Below are 15,450 nucleotides of genomic sequence, written 5' to 3' on the forward strand. Positions count from 1 at the left end.
TCCTTCTGAATATTATTTATGCTATTAAAAAAGGAAACAGCCTACCATAAGTGTTTGTCACAGGTAGGCTCTCGGGAAAAAGAAACGTTCGCTGATTCATGTACCAATTTATTGGATGTATACGATGTAATATAATACAATATTTGTAGATTAATATAATCATATATTTAATGAATCTTAAGTTAACTAGGTGAACCAATAAGCATAGTTGATAATTAAGAAAAAAAATAAAAGGGTTGAGACGTGAGTTTCGAACTCGAGACTCTCGGACGTTAATCCAGCATCAAGCACGTGTGCTATCGAGTCATTGTGGTATATTATTTAGCAAACTTGTAATTGTGTAGTTACCCACGTTCGAGAGTTTTTTTTAAGTTTTATTTGCTTACTCTATTATTTGCAGAGCTTCATATGATTATTAAGAGTATTGACTACCTTATTACTACGGTTTATGTAATATCCTGTAAAAAAAAAGTTGGATACAAGTCTCCCTATTTGAGTGTTCACCCGGTTTAAAATCGTGGATCTCGAGGAACATACGAATTCATTCGACCAATCAAAAACGTGGAACTAGTTCGAGAGTCTCGTTCAGGTGGCGCGTCGACACGCCAAAACACAGCTCCAGATTATCACGCGTATTATTACTATATATACACGAGCAATCAAAAACGTGGAACTGCTTCGAGGGCCCTCCACTAAGGTGGCGCGCCGAAACCAGAGAAAAATTGCCTTCACCAAAAACAGGCTCATTGGCAATCTCCCTACTCATCTCTGCTGCCAGTGCTTCATACTACGTCACATCATTTCGGAACACTTTCACAGCATACTTTATCAGCGCCATGCTGTAAGTGCATATAGTGTGTTACGGAACACACCCACAGTATATTGGCCATCTCTCTTTCGGCTCGCGCTTATACTACAGTGGGCGCGTTTCATGTTGAGTATAGTTCAGGGATTTTACTGTGATATGAATCGTTCTCAATTATTCTACAAAGCTGTGAAGGTGACTTTCCTAGTGCTGTTCGTTTGCATTGGAAACCTATTATTATTACACAAAGCAGAAAGTATTTGATTAAACATGCTTGCTACTTATTCTAGAATCTTTAGACGTAATGTGCAAGTAAGTAAAGATATTATAGAGTTCGATAAATTATTTATTTTGTATATGACAAGAATAAAGTAGTTTACAATGGCTATGTCTTTACGAGAATTGAATGAGTTGAAATACATTGTATCTATGTATATCTATAGTTCACTAATGCGTAGATATGCAACACGTATTTCATCTCTCACTTGACTCTGGTAGAAAACAGCCAATATTACTTATGTAGTAATAATAACTAAAATCATACACAGCAACACAGATTGTTACTATACATTGCATATGCATAATGTGGTAAGGTAACATTGTGATGTTATAATACTATCATTGTCACAATAACAATATCTCCATGTTATTCCCATTAAAATTGATATTTGATATAGTTATGGTATGTTATATTACTATAACACTGAATCTAAATATTGTATGATAAATGAAATTAGAACTACATAGATGTACTATTCCAGTAAACATCTGAATTATATACACTGCAGTTACATTGTAATATTATTATATTATTGTAATAATATACGTGTTTTAGTAACACGTTACATCAGAATGACATATTGGTAATATTTATTAGATAGAAAATTACTTGTTGCATTTAACGTGCATGTACTAACCATGTTTCTTCATCTATTATAAGTGGTTTTAATTACTATTATGTTACCTTTATGAAAGTGTTTGCTGGGTAGTACAATATTTTTCATGACTTGTTTAATTAGGAAACATTTTTATGTAATTTATGAATTGTATTTACAAAATAGATGAGGATTATTTGCACTGCAATACAATTTACAACTTCTTTATGAATTGATAGTTATGAATTTAATATCTTACGTAAGTATTATTTTTTCCAGCTTCATATATTATATCAACGATTTCAATCAACTTTGGTTATTGCTGAACACAATAATAAAAAGTTACTGCCAATTACTCAAAATGTATTAACAGCTGCGAAAAAAATTGGCAGTGATATCACAGTACTAATTGCTGGTGTGAAATGTAGTTCAGTTGTTCAAGATGTGAGTAAGGCAAATGGTGTAACCAAGGTTCTTGTGGCTGAGAATGATGCATTTACAGGACTTAGTGCAGAGGCTTTAACACCTCTAATTCTAGCAACTCAAAAACAATTTAATTTCAGTCACATTTTAGCTGGAGCTAGTGCATTTGGTAAAACTTTATTGCCAAGGGTCAGTATTATTTTTTGTATACTTAATATCATAAGAACAGATAACAAAGTAATGGATAATGTAATCAAAACATTCAAAATAATTATATATGTATATTGTAACCGTTTTCTTCTATACACGAGGTGGTTTTCCAGCTCGTGTGAGTTAGGCGGGTGTGAGCCAATATCGGTTTTTATGAATTTTCGTCAGGATAATAGGCGGAGTGAAAGAAAAAGATGAGATTTTGTATACAAAAATAATGAAACAAAAGAATATATTGTCCTTAATGGTATACAGAGAGTGTTAATGTAGGTTCAGCCTGACAGATGTTGGATGTTAGTATTAGAGTATTAACCCTTTCGCTACGGCAGTCTGTTCCGCGGGAGTAGCGCCACTGAACGGGGCACTGCGCTTACGTCTTTCAATGGCACTTTGGAATTGTCTTGTATGTATACTTTTTTAAGAGTTATGTAACTGTTTCTTCATATTATATAGAAAAACACAAAAATAAGTATATTGTGGGTATTCAGAAATTTACATATTAACAAAGTAGTAGATTCTGTGCTACCAACGAAGTCAGGGTAGGTGGTCTCGCGGCCGCCGACTATAGTCGCCGTCCGTAGCGAAAGGGTTAAAGTTTTATATATAGTATTAAAGTTTTATAAAGAGATATAAATACGTTAACGAAAATATATCGGGATACAGAAACCTATTAGGTACTTCTAGTTGCATGATGAGATAAACGTTATTAATGTAGTTCCCCGTAATTTATGATAGGGTTAAGGCCGTTCTGAGAAACTAAGAATATTGAGTCGTTTCGAGGAACATGCTTGGCTCTTAGAATATGGTCCAAGAGTCAATTTGTTAATGTGCCCTAAATCGTGCCAATAAATATCTGCTACAATATAGACTGTGGTCAAAAGGGTTGATTCAGATTGCATAAAAGTTGCGCCGGTGAACAATATCGGATATTCCTGAATATGGTCACCGAGTTAAATTGTTGGCTAGGTTAATGGTCATGCCAATGAGCAGCTTCCAATAGCTTTGGATGTGGTCAAAGGGTTGACGAGAAGAATAGAAAAATTCTACTATAGATTGTATGATAGGTGGTTAATGATAATACTAATAAAATGAACAGCATATGTCGACGGAAGCGATACAAGTGACGATAATAAGACATTGTAGCGTCCCAGTCTAAATGCACTGAAAAGAAGTTGAGAGGTGTCGGTTTGCTTCCTTTGCTCGAAACGGTTTGCTCGTTTATACTTGCTGTAGACTAGCTAAACGCTAATGACCGAATGCCTCGACTCTGATTTTGGTGCCCTTTGTATACCCTGAGATTGTGGGCGAGGTGACCTGAGGAGTGCGGTATTCACTCGCGTCACGATCCCTATTTAATATTATTGTTTATATGTATAAGGTTATTCAGGTAAGCCAAGTTCTATATTGGTGATCTGTACTATTAACGATGTATACATTACAATATATATCCTAAAACATTACTAACGAAGTGTGTTATACATGAAATTCATGATATTGAATAATGTTTTCATATATAGTTTGTATAAAGTTAATAAACATAATTAGCATTTTTTAAGTGTTAGGGTAATTTGTTAATTGTAATTCCAGCATAGTAAAAATATAAGAAATTAATAAGTTATAACATTTTAATTTTTTAATTATTAATTGAAATAATTGAAATAGTACTACATTTATTGTTATTATTGTTTTTACGCAATACATTTAAGTTAAAATATCGAATGATATTTTTAAAGTGATATATATTTTGTGAAGATTTGAAATAACCAATACCTAAGTCTGGATTTTCAGGAATTTAACATAACTAATTGATTGAATTACATGTGGGTTGAAAGGTTGGAAAATTTGAAATATTAGTAAGAGTAGTCTAGTTACATCAGTTTATCCCATATTATGAATAGTCCGACTGACCTGGGAGGGCAGAAATCTTTAATCTCACACAAAATTTTATTTCGTTTCACTATTTCATTTGAAATTTTATATTTCAATTTTGTTAACTTTAATATTTTTTAATTTACTCATTTCATAATCTCTTATTCTTATTTGATACAATTTAATAGTACTATATTATAATGTTTTAGAAATCAGTAATAACTACCCTTGAAAGTAGTGTAAATATTAGTTCAGTGTATATTAAAAGTTTGATATATTTTTTATATTCATTTTAGATTCTTAATGTTTTTATGTGTTATCGTTTTTAGACGCATTAAATACTGATTTTTTGAAAATGTTAAGTGAAAGTCATTAGTATAGATTTAAAAAATGATTATTAATGCACATTATAATTATAGGTTGCAGCTAAACTGGATGTGTCACCAGTAAGTGATATTATTGGAATTAAATCTCCAGATACTTTTATCCGCACTATTTATGCTGGGAATGCCTTTCAAACGATAAAGGTGAAAGATATTATATCAGTAGTAATAGTTAGAGGCACATCATTTGAACCAGCATCATTAGAAGGTGGTAATGCTGCAATTGAACCAGCGCCAACTGGAGATTATAAGACTGATTCAGTCGAATTTATTAAACAAGAACTTAGTAACTCTGACAGACCTGACCTTACATCTGCCAGAATAGTTATTTCGGGAGGACGTGGAATGAAATCTGGCGATAACTTCAAGCTACTCTATGTATTGGCTGATAAACTAAATGCAGCTGTCGGTGCATCTCGAGCTGCTGTTGACGCTGGTTTTGTACCTAATGACTTGCAAGTGGGACAAACCGGGAAGATTGTGGCACCGGTATGTAGTACTTCTATATACAGGGTGTCCCACGCAACTGGAACAGGCTGTACCTCCTAAACGGTTGGGAATAGAAGATGATGTTATGAGTGAAAGTTAAATGGCATCAGACGGTGCATAATATGCAACTAATTTTATGCACTTTTGTGTATCGGTGCATTAGAAAAATGCAACTGCACTTTTTTTTTTAATGGAAACCTATATTTTTGACTACACCAGTTGATGCAGTTTCTTATGATCTACATAAAAGTACTAACATACTTATCCTCTAAATTTATGCGTTAGGGAGTTATCGAAGCTAAAAGTTCTCTGAATTGTTTTGGTCTCTCGGCATGTCTTGCTAAGTGCTTACGTTATAACAAGTGTTCGAACGGTTCTCCATTGCAATTCAAGCATTTCTCCATCCGCTTTTTGACGTCGCGCAACACATTCCTGATGTCGTTTTCCATAATTTTGGATATTTCTTGCCGAATGTGATGGAACATAATGTAGGTACTCCGGAACACATGCCGAGAGACCAAAACAATTCAGAGAACTTTTAGCATCGATAACTCCCTAACGCATAAGTTTAGAGCATAAGTATGTTAGTACTTTTATGTAGATCATAAGAAACTGCATCAACTGGTGTAGTCAAAAATATAGGTTTCCATTAAAAAAAAAAGTGCAGTTGCATTTTTCTAATGCACCGATACACAAAAGTGCATAAAATTAGTTGCATATTATGCACCGTCTGATGCCATTTAACTTTCACTCATAACATCATCTTCTATTCCCAACCGTTTAGGAGGTACAGCCTGTTCCAGTTGCGTGGGACACCCTGTATACTATTACTTATTTTCATAATGGAATAATATAAGAGCAGGTGGTTGTAAGCAAGGAAATCGTTTCTGGTATCCCTTTTCCATTTTGTTCATCTTGAGATATGTTATTCTTCATTGAAATTTAAGTGATGTGTTTTTTTATTAGTGGAAAAAGAAATATTCAAGGACACAATCAAAGTTGTGTACCTCCAACGATAGTTTCGCAGTTTTGCATATCTCCTGTTGAGGTATTAAAATGAAACTAATTGGAGAATAATGCTTATGACGAATAATACAAAAATGCAATTTGTTCGATTCTGATGATGTGAAATTATAAAATTATCTTGCTTAAATTTGCCTTTCCAATTATTACAACAATGTTTTGAATGCGTAAATTAAGAAGGTTACTCGTTTCAATAACATTGGGTTGCATTTTTTACAAAAACCACCTCTTCATATTCGGACTTCCGTCTGGCAGCATTTCTTGTACGCTTACGAAATTTTGCAAAGTTTTGAACCTTCATTTTTGTTACAAAATAGTATTTAATATACTTCACTTTTAAACACTTCATTACATGTAATCGACGGAAAATTTATGCAATACTTAGACTGCCACGCGAGTTTATAAGATAATTTCCGTCAGCCCACGCGTGCCGATATACTAAACGCATTTCTAAGATTGCAACTTGACTCTATGCAACTATATAAAATATTGGGCTTGTTGCATTTTTTATTTTTGTAAACGAAGATAAGTACGTATTGTGAGGGAAGGGAGGGGGGAAGCGAAGGAACACCGAGAGTTTAAAAGATATGGCAGTTTATTCTTAAATCTAATTATTATAAAAGAAAAGATCTTACCCTAGTCGTGCGCCTTAACCTATGGAAGGTGTGTGGAAGGGAAATGTGGTGTGTGGGTGTGTGGGGGTGAGGTCAGTCTGTTCGTCGGGTTCGTTGCGGCCGATGAAGTATAAGGTACGTACGTGGTGCACCTCTGGTGATCTCGTGAGCCTTCCGCTGCGGGCAATCCCTCTCGTTCTTCCTCGTTCCTTCGTCTCCTCACTTCCCGGTCCGTTCAACCTCTTCTTCTCCTTTCTCCCTCTCCTGGCACGATCTCTCGATTCCTTACGTCCGCTGTCCACTCTCAGCTCTCTTTCTCACTCTCCCTCTCTTTCGATCTTTCGTCTTAACTGCACTTTTACACGCCGTCCGTCCCTGCTACTCACACGAGGCTCAATGCGCGGTCCCCGGCCGCTCGCGCACCTCCGTTACCACTCGGCTGGGTTCGGGAGATTCCTCGGCGGCTCGGGGCCTTGCGTTCGGGTTGTGGCGAGGCGAGCGCCTCGTCACAGTATATAACAAAATACTCAGGGACATTCATTCACAAGGGGAGGGCGCCAACTTGGGGTCACCGAATTGGATTTTTTGTCTTTACTGTAGTTCAGTAACCCAAGAGTACAATAGCAAAATGGTAGGACCCAATTTTTCGGCATTGTTGAGAAAAATCGATTTTAAATTACCGCGGAAGTTCTATATGTATAGGCTCTATAAATCGTAGTTGCAGTAAGGCGGTGTAGCTCAAGGACTAATTGTAAGCGCTTAACTAGTACGCTGCTGATTCGGGTTCGATCCCGTCTACCATATATGTTTTTTTTTTATTTAAATGCTCCTTATGAAAGAACGTTCGTTAAGGTAAAATTTAATTAATTTAATCTTTAATTATATTTGTTTCCTTAAATGTTCACTATTTATAGACTTTGATTCTATTTTATATCGTTATGATTTATTTGAATTAATTTACATCGAGTAAAATGAATTATATAAGGTAACAAATTAAAAAAAAAGATCATATTTTTTTTAAGTAAAATGGAAATAAAGTCTTTAGACAGTGAAAGTTTAAGGAAATAAATATAATTTACGAATTAATTAAATTTTACGTTAATGAACGTTCTTTCATAAGGAACATTTAAATTAAAAAGAAAATATCTGGTAAACGGGATCGAAACCGGATTGGCAGTGAACTAGTTCAGCGCTTACTCCCTTAGCTACGCAGCCTTACTGCAACAGTGATTTATGGAGCCATGTATACAGGGTGTTCGTTATGAAACGCACTGTAGTAACACCGTTACATTCCTTTTCAAATTTTAATGAATACGTGTATTTTCATTTGTTATTTCATATATCAAAATTTTGAGATAATCAAGATTGAAGTTGCAGTAATGCGACCAATCAGAACGCGTTTAAACGGAGCGTAGATGACGTCGCGAGCCAGCCCGCAAGGCCTGCTTACAGGAGTCCAGAAACTTAGAACTTTTATAGTATTTGTTATTTTAAATTTCGAAATTTAATGTTCAGAATCGATTTCAGCGATTTCCGAAGCTCTTTGGATTACAAGACTGCGCGAATGTACACTACCGGTCAAAAGTTTAGGTTCACCTCGCTTTCTTTGTAACGCTCCCATGACTGCAGTTTGAGAAACATCACATTTAGAAGCAATTTTTCGCGTTGAATAACCTTCTTCGTGTAATGCCACAATGACTGCTCGTGTCTCTACACTCAGCTCTGTTTTTCGACCCATTTCTCTACGATTGACACATAAAATATGTAGTTTTCTTCACATTTCAATAATAAGATGATGTTTGTCGAATTACATCAATTTAAATATACATTTTTCTTTAACAGTAACGATTTTCAATATGAAAAATGTTCTACTTACCTTTTTTTAAGAAAAATATGAAAAGCAATTGGAAATATAACTTTTGGAAAGAGCTCTCAAGCACTCAGATGTTACGTGTAATATGCACTAGACGCATCGAGAGAATGCAACCCGTCATAACAAGTTTGTGCTCGATCTACGCGTCTCCCAAATGCGCCAAACTCCCTCCTACACTCTGACCAGTAGCGTGTAATCGACTTGTTATAGGTAAGACGCACGTGCTTGACAAAATTTACTGAGTAGACGACTTATTTGTGTAGAATTAAAAAATACAGCAAGTGAACTTAAACTTTTGACCGGTAGTGTACATTGAGCGGCATTAATGGTGTTCAAGAGAGAAGTTAGGGTAACAGTGGCGAAGTGAGAGTGGGGGCCACCAGCAGCCTAGAAGCAAGCCAGGCCGGAGCATAGTGGTAGTAGCCTTTTCCCTTCGCTCCGAACACTATTTCTGCCACGAGTAGGCGCAGTCCTGTTTAAAAGCGTCTCTCTCATTCCTAGCAACGGTTTCCTATAAGACCCTCTCACTCGTTGTTAGTGGTGACGTAGCAAGACCCTGTAGCGCTTATAGGAGCGTCTCACTCACGCGTGGAATTTCTCTCTGGAACACCATTAATGCCGCTCAGTGTACATACTGTAAGCATCGTACCGGCCTGTTTCGTCAAAATCCGCGACGAGAATAAAGGCTTACTCTCGATTAAAATCAGTGATCGATCAATTTCCATGATCCAGATTCACATTCCCACAGTACCTCGTGAGTTCTCAATACAACCATACTGCAGCGTTTCAAAATCATTCCAAGGTCAAGTAACCTCCATCAGATAATACATTTTTTTATAACCCCGAATCATTTGTCGCGAACAAAGCTTTATTATTGGTATGGTAATTCAACGGAACAAAACAGGTTTAAGTTTTCCAGTTCCTGCCATACGTGAAGCCAGTAAAAATGTGACTTTCTTCTGTATGCTTTTCGCGTTAGCACTTTTTATTTTTTAAAGTCAACGTTTGTCCAGTACAGATTTGAAAAAAAATTCTGTTTCGTCTGCGTTGAAAATGTTGTTTGGCTTATAATTTTTTTTTTTAATAAGTCCATTAACCCGTTTTTTTACTGATTGCAAAGATCATCATTAACACTAGCCTTTTCGCCACAGATTTTTCTAAAAACGATGTACTGCCTTCTTTTAAATTTATCGAGCCAACCATTACTCGCTTTGAAATTTTCATGACCAAGTGATCTAGCAAATTCCTCGCCTTTTCTTTTAGTAACAGTTCTCTTACATTAACGCTTTTGTCTCTACACGGTTTGAACCCCCTCAAAACGTACTCTTCGAGATCAGAAAATTCGGCAGGTTGTGTTATTTTTTTCTTCAGATTACGTCCAGATACTCTCTTCTTTAAAATATCTTTCTGTTACTTAAAAATTATCCAGAGTGTTATAATGTATTTTCTTAAATTGACACTGATAACGAAAATCCGAGAACTAACCTACGTCACCGTCGGCCGTCCACCCTTCGTCCATGCATCCGCATGCCAGTTTGGTGCCAACCAGTTCTTTTTTCATCGGGAACTGATGAGCCAATATGACCTGGGAGTTGCGGTGAAATTGTTTCAACTCCGGAAAAACGAGAGCACTGACGGAACCCATAAGAAGAGACGATAGATTAAGGGAGTTTGTCAATTTTTGGGGATGCGTAAAATCGAGAAACGCAACCGTAGGTGCTGTTCTTTGGAGTCGCGTAAAATTAGTAAACGCAATTGGAAGCACGAACGGGAGCGGACGGTTACAGAAATGCACGGTCGCTCAGACTGCTAGGTTGAGGTAGATGAGTCGCAGTAAGTGTGAGCTAAATAGTGCCGGAAATAGAGAGCAAAATCAAAATAATTTTCTGGATATAACGAGAGCAACGCGAAAACTACATAAGCGAGAACTGTTTATACCGTATAGGAAACATAACTAGAAAAATGATCAACCGATGCTCTGAGAAAACTAACGCTATATAATATTCTTAGTATGATTTCCTGTCAGCGAAATGGGAATGATGGGTGTCGAAATTTACAAGTCACGGCGGCGATTTATAAAGATTCTCTTCCAGATGTAACTGCAGAGATAAAACCTTATCAAGTTAAAAACAGATTTTTCTTAAATTAATGGCTTTATAATTACCACCATAATTTTACTTGAAAATTCTCACTAAGTTCTATATTTTAGAATTATTTCAGATTTTTAAACCAAAGAGTCACAAAAATAAAGGAGGGTGAGGCTCTGTTAATGATTTTGGAGGATCACGGTGCACGAATGGGGCGGCGCAAAAATTTTTAAAAAAGTGTTGAGTAAGATTTTGAATCTCCTATCCCACAATACCCCATTCGATAGGGTACGCGGACATTTTTTTTCATTACTCATTTATATATTGTTACCTACTCCCTGTACCTCACGTTGGGCACTGGTATCACCTTTAGTGCACTGTGGTGAATCCCTATGTTTCACCACGTGATGGACGTAGGATTTTCGTTAATTGAGCTCGTGCTCTGGGCGGACGAATAGGATTTTTGGGTGTGATTCAACCAATTCGTTTATATTCTTTTTAACTTCTTTCTTGTTCATTAAAAAGACACGGTATATCTGGTTACAATTAATTATTTACAGTTCCCTGAGTCAAGCTCGAAAGTGTCCGTCCTACTTCAATTTTATCTTTTATCCTTATCTCTCGTGGAAGAGTAGATCATGGATTTATTAAACCGATCCTATAGCTTGCCGCGCTATGTCGTTTACCAAGAATCGTTTTAATAGGTATTAGGTATGATTCCTGTGGGGCATATAGCTAAGCTAGCGTAATGCTATCCGCCAATGTCACACAGTCACCTGGTATTTGGATGAGATATGGTTCGCAATGCTATATTGGTCACCAATCACACTTTTTAGGAAGAGATTCAGTATGGTGTGGCAACGCAATGTTGTCCGCCAATGTCGTCTCGTGATTCAGTGGTTGTTTGGATTAGGAAACCGTGTACAGCTGTCGGTGGTGCTATCCACCCTCTGACGAGGTATCTGTTGGTAAGTTGGTATAGAAGACTTGAGAGGCAAGGTGGTCGGGTGGTTTTTCCAATGCCCGTAACCCTTTTTATTCCTCTCGTCCCCGCCTTAGCTGGTAGGTATCGTTTGGAGGCGCTATGACTCCAATGAACCCGTCCAGACTATTCAGGGAGGATTAGAACTCCTTTATTTAATTATTTTCAAATCCTGAACTTTTCTGTCTCGAGCTTCACCGTAGGAGGTGTAATGATCGAATGAATATTTATCGCCATTTCGCTCGGCTTTTATACTCGCGGAGCGTACGTAATGCTGACTTTGAATTTCTTCTATTGTTGCGTTGCCCCATCTATGAGACCCACTTATACTATCTACTTCGGGTGATTTAAAATATCTTCCCGCGTAAAGTTTAAAGGGACCCGCAATGTTTTGGTCTTGGGTTTGTTTTCCCTCAGAATGCCTTTGGCTTAATCGCACCTGGCGGATTCCATCATCGGGTATTATCTAATCAAAACAAAAACATTGCGTTCGTGCCCATAATAAAATAAAATAAAAATACGCTCTGTTGCGTTACAATATATTGGAAGATTACCTAAAATTTAAACGAATTTTTTACTGCCTGAGTTTACATATCAAAGAAGCATCTACCTATAAAATTTTATCCCGATTTATTATGAACTGTAGGTGTTGTTACGTATATCGGTCATCATTCCGAAACAGAATAATAACATAGCCGACAGTCAATAGAATTGCATACTCAGCACGTTACCCAGTGCATTGCCCGTGTCACCTACCCAGCTGCTTAGTTGAGTGCATTCTTAAGGTCCTAACCATACCTAAGAGCATCAGCGAAAAACGACTATATAAGCAGTCAAAGTCATGGTACTGACGCTCAGAAAATCGTTTAGCTTCACGCGCAAAAGAGCGGACTGCACATTGTTACTCGTGGCTCTAACCGTTAAAGTATTAGATCCGGTGTAATATTCGTAATCAAGCTGGATCGGTTACCGGGCAAAATTGAGCTGCATAGTCTAGTCTTTCCAAGTAACGCATATACTAGATAATTTTCTGTTCCACCAAATTTCTTTTCGCCTTAACCTCACATACAGTCAGGTTTTGTAATCGAATTTCACAATTTTTATCCCAGTATTTCTCATAACCGAAACACTGTACATAACAATATTCAATTGAAAACTACCAAATCATCTATAACAATATATCGTAAATTCACATTTTACTCGCGTCTTAAATATCTATTACCCATCCTTAAACATTTCAGGGAATATCTATCCACGTTGGAATAGCAAGGCGTGTTTCAACACCTTAAACGACCAGCGAACCCACCATTGAGTGCATTCTTACCGCTCGGAATTCACTCAAATATTATTCACGTTACCTCTGTTCGTTCCTTTTCTTTTGGTTAATTCTAAATTTTTGTTATCAAATTTAAAGGCCTCGCTAGCCACTACGGACTACGTAACAACTGTAGAACCCTAAAAATTACTTAAGATATCAGCGGAATGTAAATTAGGAACTTATTTCTCTCATGTTGACAACTTGTGTTTAATAGTTACTTTCAGATTTAAGAATTTTTCTAAAAAGACGTGTTTCTTAAAATATAAGGCGCTTTTCTTTTATGACACAAATTCATACCACTTCCGGTATAGCTCTTTTTCTACAATTCTTCGATTGCACAAGAACGCGAGATCATTGGTTTATTTTACTACAGCTAATGGAAGTGTGTCAAGAGACTGTGCTGTAAAATAAAAAGTCTAATGAGTCGTTTTATTTAACTTTATTCGAATTATGTCCAGACAATACATACTGTCCAAAATTCGTCTATAAGACATCTAACGCTGCAGAATTTATTATTTAGACATCTTAAAGATGAGTTTAAGATTTACATTTCATCTAGATAGATATCTTTTAAACATTTATTCATATAATGCAGTAAAATCTCTATATTTGTGGGGGGGTTAGGTTCCGGAAAAATGAGTGACATACTGATAGAAGTTCAAAACGTAAATATAAGTATGGCTGCAGTGCTAGTCGGCTCTAACGCATCTCTTATTCATTAGCTTTACTATAGAAATCAAGTTTATGGGGCGATTTACTCACCTGTTACGTTTGAATTGCCTAACCCTATATGTTACTATAAGAAATAGTTTCTACAATAAAATTATTTATGAATATACTTACATAAGAAACTAAACTATTTATTTATTAAAGTAACAAGAAAGTAAGTATTAAGGAGTAATATTATAAAGCAGTCATATTTCATGGGTACGATTTTTATTCACGCATAAAAGCTTTGTATTTTGAGTTATCGAAACACATTTTAGATGATGTTTAGGTCTGTAATCAGGAAAACTCAAAGATGCGAATACAGAAAATGTTTGTATTGAGGAGTCCACAAATACACGGAATCCGCGAATACTGGAACCGCGAATATGGAGATTTTACTGCTTTAAGAGAAATTGTATATAGGCCCTAGCCGGGTACAAGTTAGTTTTCCCTATTTCTATCTGGGCGCTAACTAGGAAAATCACACAGCACCCGACCAGGAACCCTATTCTCAAAATCGTGCCACAATCGTGACATGCCACTTTGAGTAGTTTCGGTTATCACTGTGATGGCGCTGTAAATCCCGTTCGGTAAGTTTCACGATTGAGTAGTACCATCTAAGTATTTTATGCTAACTTGAAGGACTATCATCATGGAAAATACGTAATACTTTAATTACATATTAACCTCAAATAATGTTCCAATATTTTCAACGCTTCATAATGAATATATGATGTAACCCTAATGCTTTTCCGTGATAAAACTTCAATACAACTTATAGTATTATAAATATTTAATAATATTTTATGACTTATTTTCCGCAGCTTAGTTTCAAATTTAAAATTTCCGAAAGAATGCGGTGATAACTCTCAAAACAGAATAAGTGAAACAGTGAAAACCGAAAGTACTCAAAGTGTCATGCCACGATTGTGACACGATTTCGAGAATATGGTAGGGTCCGAGAAACGTAACACATGCGTCCTGTCTAGTCACTAATTATGCCAAAATTTCTAGGTCATAGATAGTTTCCCCGGTCATTTCTTTATTAACTATGTGGACATGTACGATTGAAACAGATAATTGTGTGAACGCTTTTATTATTAAATATGTGAATGTAAAAATGTTATAGGACCTTTATATAGCCGTTGGAATTTCTGGGGCGATTCAACATCTTGCTGGAATGAAGGATTCTAAAACAATAGTAGCTATCAACAAGGATCCCGAAGCTCCCATTTTTCAAGTCGCTGACTACGGGTTAATTGCAGACCTATTTAAAGCTGTGCCTGAATTAACGGAAAAACTGTAATTCATTCAAAGTCTAATAAAATTGGTGAACAGATACTCACGATATTTCACGTACTAAAAAAAATAAATAATATGTATATGTTAAATCAGTACGATGTATCCACAGTAAAAGTGTAAATTGAATTAATGCGTCCAACCCTGTTATACATTTGAAAGTGAATACATATTATAAGACAAATGTTATTGTAGACTCCTCCTCGCCACCTGGCTCAAGGGCACCACTTCCTTCGTGCGTTATCTATTGCGAACATGGTTATTGTATAGTATATTTTAGTGTTTTAGGATCATTGTAATTAACGCGACGTTATTCCCCCAAAAAAATTAAATCCCACTAAGAAATTAGCCGATAAAAGATATTCGGAAAGTAGGGAACCGTACACAAAACGCCCTATGATTCTCTCTCCAGAAATTTCGATATTCACAAGACTCGATACGCGATGAACTAAATAGTGTTGGGCGCCAGGTGGTCTCCGGGGAGAACACCGC

The 15,450-nt window shown here is 36.3% G+C and overlaps 1 protein-coding gene across 1 annotated transcript; it reads left to right on the forward strand.

Annotated features, from left to right (window-relative positions):
- Positions 1-778: 778 nt before the first annotated feature.
- Positions 779-15,142, forward strand: LOC107268060 (electron transfer flavoprotein subunit alpha, mitochondrial; the record flags this gene model as incomplete). Its single annotated transcript, XM_015740427.1, is given in 4 exon segments — positions 779-1,117; positions 1,960-2,292; positions 4,602-5,054; positions 14,789-15,142. Coding segments are annotated over 4 exon segments (1,005 nt in total). The 3' UTR covers positions 14,966-15,142.
- Between the last annotated feature and the right edge of the window lie 308 nt (positions 15,143-15,450).

Source organism: Cephus cinctus, unplaced genomic scaffold (assembly GCF_000341935.2).
Source record: "Cephus cinctus unplaced genomic scaffold, Ccin1 Ccin1_scaffold0463, whole genome shotgun sequence".
Lineage (NCBI taxonomy): Eukaryota > Metazoa > Arthropoda > Insecta > Hymenoptera > Cephidae > Cephus > Cephus cinctus.